Below are 5,604 nucleotides of genomic sequence, written 5' to 3'. Positions count from 1 at the left end.
GTTTTCGTTAAGGAAGACAACCTTCCTGTAATGAAGTGGCCAATGGGTCGCATCATTAAGACATATCCTGGACAGGACATCCACGTACGAGTGATTGACGTTAAGACAGCATCTGGCGTATACAAGCTCCCGATCACTCGTCTAGCGCCGCTCTTTCCAGAAGATGTGGCAATCAAACGTTCCCACAACGTGATCAGTGACACCACGGAGAGTGATGAGCCACCCACACAGCGAACAACAAAATTGTCACCTACATTAACATCAACATTAGTGGTGCTGTTGCTCATGCTTCCATTAGCATTGTCACAGTCAATAAATGTGACACAATTCGCAAACAAGCCTGGAATATTCTATGAGAAACTTGGAACATCAAGAATAGCAACGTCTGAGTGGACCATGATCGTATACTATGACTTGGACCCATATTGGAAGGATATGCAACTAATGTATGCTGGAATTTCAGAGTTACGATACATGTGCCCTGAACTAAAAAATGTTCCGGCATGTAACTCCATAGTTCAACACTTTCAACATGTGTATAACGAGCTACAAGCAGGAAGCGTTTTAATGAAAAACTCTCGAAAACGCAGATCGCCGCTGGACATCATAGGAAATGTAGCAAGCAGTCTTTTTAGTGTTCTCGACGCAAAATACGCAGAAGAGATGACTCAAGTAATTGAGAAAGTGAAAACCAATGAAGACTTTCTACTACATCTGCTCCAAAACCAAACATCAATTGTCGACGCGACAATAAACGTAGTCAGAAAAGACAAAGTAACAACTGATAATCGCCTAAAAATTTTGGAACAGCATATGGCTACTATCAACCGAGAAAGAGGGTCATATCACAGCGTTCATCTGACTCAAGCGTACTTAGGACTAATAGCACAATTAACCCTACTCACAACAACTCTCCAACGAATGCAGTCCGACATATCTGATGTCCTAATCGGTATTCATCATCGGAGAATAAGCCCCACGCTGGTGTCTCCCGAGCAACTAATAGACCAACTAGTCCAGATACGGGATCATTTGCCACAAGATCAAATGCTGCCGGTCACAACGAAGGAGGTGATTCAACTATACAGAATCATGCGAGCCGAAGGAACCCCGACTGCAAAACACGTCATCTTCAAGCTGACGCTACCGCTGGTCTCAACAGCTCAGCTCGAAGTCTTCAGCATCATCCCAATTCCGTTTTGGGATTCAACAAGCTGGAGTCTATTTGACCTCAGAACCACTATAGTAACGGTGAACATCCACCGAGACCAGTTTATCGGCACTACCCAAGAGGAATTCCGACGTTGTCTTAAAGTACACAGCGAGGAGATCATCTGCTTTGACCATCAGACAATCTTCAATGTGGACAATCGCTGTGAGTTTCAACTGTTTAACAATAAAACAGAAACACTGTGTCAGGTAACACACACAAAGGCTGACACGGTGTGGCTAAAAACTCAGCATCCAAATAAATGGATCTTCGCAACGCATTCTACAACTAAACTTCAAGCAGTATGCAACGGAGTTCCGTCAACCATAACACTGGAAGGAACTGGTCTACTCTCCATGTCCCCTGGTTGCACTGCTCGCAATACTGAAGTAAGCATCAGCACCTTCAGCACCACAATCAGCGAAGTAAAATCGACTTACACTCGGTTTGGTGACGTGAGCCCACCGGAGACATCACCCTCGCCAACAATGTGGCAACTGAAGAACCAGACATCAGACTTTCTTCAAGAACTTGATGATCTACGTCAGCAACTATCAGCCATCAATCATCACGAGCTGCCACACCATCTCACCACCGTGCAGCACCATCAACTCGCTGCTTATGCAGCCCTAGCAATATCAATTCTATTGATCACTGCCTTCATTTTCCGGGAGAAGTATCAACTATGGAAACCAAGGCCATCAAATCCCGATCCAGCCATGTCATCAACCCCTATACCCCTTGCACGCCGGTTTGCCGTCGACTTGAACGATGGTTGAACACAGTTTCAACGGCCGGGAGAATGTTCAGTTGCAGAAATATGCTTAAGTAATAGTTTAAAATACCCGTCGGCATAACACAGTGGCACCGTGACACAGTGTTCTATTTAACATGTATTATAATACCTCACGACAACACACTGGCCACTGCAGTGACTTCTGCTGACAATGCACTCTCTCCGCAGAGGGCGAAGACAGCGGGGCAGTTGCTGACCATCAAAATATCGCAATTGCCCACCAGACACTAAAATTATCCATAATACACAAAACATATATTTGACAGACTCAGCACTTTTGTACCTTTTATTACCTATAAATAAGAATCAGTTTTATCAATATAATCAGTATCAGAAACAGTACCATAACTGCCTGTCACTCATCTTCCATCGCAATCATCAGAGGCTGTCGCCGTGTCTTCAGACCCTCCCTTGCGCACCGTAGGATACCCACTCCGCAGTCCAACTGGTTCAAGTTCTAGTTGCGACGACCAAACTGTAGACGGTTTATGTACCGTATGCAACCCAGCTTCCTACACACACACACATATTAACACTATCTTTGAAATTAGCAAAATAAAGTATAAAAATGTCCAGACACCGGTTGACAAGCAACAAATACCACCAAAATGTAAAAAATTTCGTTACATCCATACTCAATTGCGTTACTTTTCAGACTTTTTAGACTACTTTTCACAAATCGACAGCAGCAGCAGCAGAAGCAAAAACAACAATAGCACCTTCATTGTTAATGGAAACACCTCGGGGCATCAAAACATCAAGCCCCTTGGCAAGACACCAAGAAGACCATTAATTGAGCACGCCGGCGGCTTTAATAGTTCTTAAGCAGTTGGGTATTAGTGTCAGTGGGAATCAAGTGGAATGGAAGTGGTATCGAGCGGTATCTTGCATTACTTTTCGCAAATAAATTTATTTAATTTAAACTTCATTTATATTTCCATAGAACAGTAAGAAAAACAGGTGATTTTTTTATATACATGCGTATGTTTGTGTATAATTAGTATTTTGGGAGCTCCGAGTAGCGTGGGGGCGTGGACCAGAGCACGCTGGAGTTGCGCTTCAGCTGGCTGGGATCGATGTTGGGGAAAATCAGTTTCAGGTCCGGAGTGCTGGGGGCCACCGAGAAGAAGCTGTCGATGACATCGGTGGGACAGTGGCTCTGCATGGCAATCGCTTCGCCGCGTACATGGCCTGAAAATGGGTCACAAAATTTCAGATTAGATCAGACACTGGCTAAACAAAACGCTAACTTACTGCGACTCCAGGTGGGTGCTGGCGGACGCTTGTGGGTGACAGTGCCCTCGTCATCGGTGGAGTCATCCTCGTGCAGCATGTCCCATGTGTATTTTGTCTTCGGCGGCGGTGGCAGCATCTTCTTCTTGGCCCCGGTCAACTGTGCCAGCTTCTGATTCTCCAGCTCCCGGATCTTGGCTTTCCTGAGGGCCTCGGCCTCCTCCTGCTGGCGCATCTTACGATTCAGCTCCTCAACCTCCAGCCGCTTGCGCTCCTCCAGCTTCTTTCGTTCCTCCTGTTTCTTGGCGCGTTCCGCGGTCTGCTTGGCAATGCGTTCGGCTCGCTCCCGCTCCTTTGCCTCTCGCTGCTGGGCGGCGTGCTGATGCTTTTGCTCACGCAGCTTCTTGCGCTCCTCGGCCAGGCTGTGCAGACCCTTGCGGAAGTCTTCGCCGCTGTTCTCGCGTAACAGGCTCTTGGTGGATGCAGAGCTGGTGGACTTCAGGTTGGTCCCGGTGGCAGTCTTCAGCAGCGTCGTTGCCTTTGAGGCACTCATGGGGGCCGTCTTGGGCTGGGCCGAGCTCACGGGCAATAGACTTGAGGTCTGAGTGGGCGTATTAAAGCGCCCCACAGTCGGTGGCTGCAACTTGCCAATCTTGGGCGTGTTGCTCGTGTTCGTGCCCTGAAAAAGGATCATCAATCATCAATTCCCGAACAAACGAGAGAGAGCACTGCACTCTTACCGTATCCTTGGCTCGCTGGGAGCGTAAGTTCTTTTGGGCAATGGCCGCATTTTCGAAGGCCTCCACGCGCATCTTCACTGGACTCTGCAAGAGCGGACTGTGGGCAGGTCAAAAGGGAAGTATTGATGCTCCAATTCAAATAGTCTCCAGATTTTACTCATACTCACTTAAACAGCTCATGGGTGCGGCCGGGCAGCTTCATGGTCTTCACATTTGAGAGAAATTTCGCCACTGGTACCCTGTCGTCCAGCGACTCATCCTCTGTCAGGAGACTGCTAGTAATAACTTCCAAGGTGGCGTCGGCCGGTGCAATGTTGGGACTTTCATCGGTGGGAGCCGGACCCCGCACCATTGTGGCGTTGGACAAGGTGTTCGTTTCATTAATGGCGGCGCCAGCAGAAGCCTGCTGCTGCTGTTCTTCGATGGGCGGCCCCTCGAGGGCGTCTTTGTAGATGGAGCGCTCCTGGTTGCGCGACTCGGTGCTGTTTTTGCGTGTCCGCGAGGAGACGGGCGAGTTTTGATCAATTTCACTAAATTGCTCCACCTTGATGGGCCGATGGCAGGCGCCATCCTTCTTCTTCTTTCGCCCCTTCTTGGACATCTCGGATGCCGTTGTAGTATGGCTGAATGCAGTCTCATCCGACCTGGTAGCATCCGTCTCCAAAATTGTGGATGTGGTATCTGTGGCCGGTAGGGGCGGCGGCATCTCGCCGGTAAACTTCTCCCGCTTGACTTTGACGCACACATTCTTGGAGGCGAAGACTTCGGCTGGCTTCTTGATGGGCTCTATTGGTAGTGTTGGTGGTGCCTCCTGTGGCTTTGTCTCCTCCACAACTGACGGTTTGGGATCCGGTGCTATGTTGTGCGTCCTGCCGTTGATCTGCGAGACGCGCTGTTCGCTCTCCACCTTCACCCGGATCGAATCCTCTTCGCTGGGGCGACGCATCTTTCGGATGAGAGAGTGCTCCTTGAGCAGCTTCACCGTTTTCAATTTGGCAGCCCGCTGCGGCCGGCCCGAGCTCATGGTGGTGTCGGCTAGAGTCGGTGCCGGTGGCGGCGGCATTAACGAGGCTGTGCTGTTCAGGTTCTCCACCTCGGCAACGGCCAAGAGCTGGGAGTTGCTCAACCGCGCACTTTGGCGGCCCGAGGACTCTGCCGTGACATCGGGGGCATCTGGGGAGAGTGCAAGGTGAGTCTTGGTCTCCTTTGGCCCACAGCACAACTCACCTTCGGAATCATCTGTGTTCTCAGTCAGAGCGGTCAGCCGTTTGGGACGCTTCTTGGTCTGCTGTGGTGTCACCGCGGAGGTTTCGCTCTGCTCCGGGGCATTGTCCGCAGCCTTGGCATCTTTGGTCTTGACGCCGTAGAATAGTTCTTCCAGCTCTTTAAAGTGAGCCTGCAAAAAAAACAAACGCGCCGCCATATTGATCGCCGTGTTCTATGTCCATTGCAGCCGAAAAAATACCTTCCGGATTGCCTCCAGTTTATCACAACGGGCCGAAACCGGCCTAAGTGTGACGGGTTCCGAGCGAGCCCGGCAGCCGCCTCAACCTAACCTAACCTAACCTTGCCTCCAGTTATAGCTGCAGCCGCGACAGCGGCTGCATTATATCCAACATGTCATC

General features: G+C 49.6%; 1 protein-coding gene across 1 annotated transcript; it reads right to left on the bottom strand.

Annotated features, from left to right (window-relative positions):
* Nucleotides 1-2,914: 2,914 nt before the first annotated feature.
* On the bottom strand, nt 2,915-5,402 carry LOC117190216 (histone-lysine N-methyltransferase, H3 lysine-79 specific-like). Its single transcript, XM_033395268.1, has 5 exons — nt 5,207-5,402; nt 4,147-5,152; nt 3,980-4,076; nt 3,261-3,918; nt 2,915-3,197 (listed from the first exon to the last, which is right to left on the bottom strand). The coding sequence occupies exons 1-5, from the start codon at nt 5,400-5,402 to the stop codon at nt 3,004-3,006; spliced, it is 2,151 nt and encodes a 716-aa protein (XP_033251159.1). The 3' UTR covers nt 2,915-3,003.
* Nucleotides 5,403-5,604: the final 202 nt, after the last annotated feature.

This window comes from Drosophila miranda, assembly GCF_003369915.1.
Source record: "Drosophila miranda strain MSH22 chromosome Y unlocalized genomic scaffold, D.miranda_PacBio2.1 Contig_Y1_pilon, whole genome shotgun sequence".
NCBI lineage: Eukaryota > Metazoa > Arthropoda > Insecta > Diptera > Drosophilidae > Drosophila > Drosophila miranda.
This window is presented reverse-complemented; position numbering and strand designations above follow the sequence as displayed.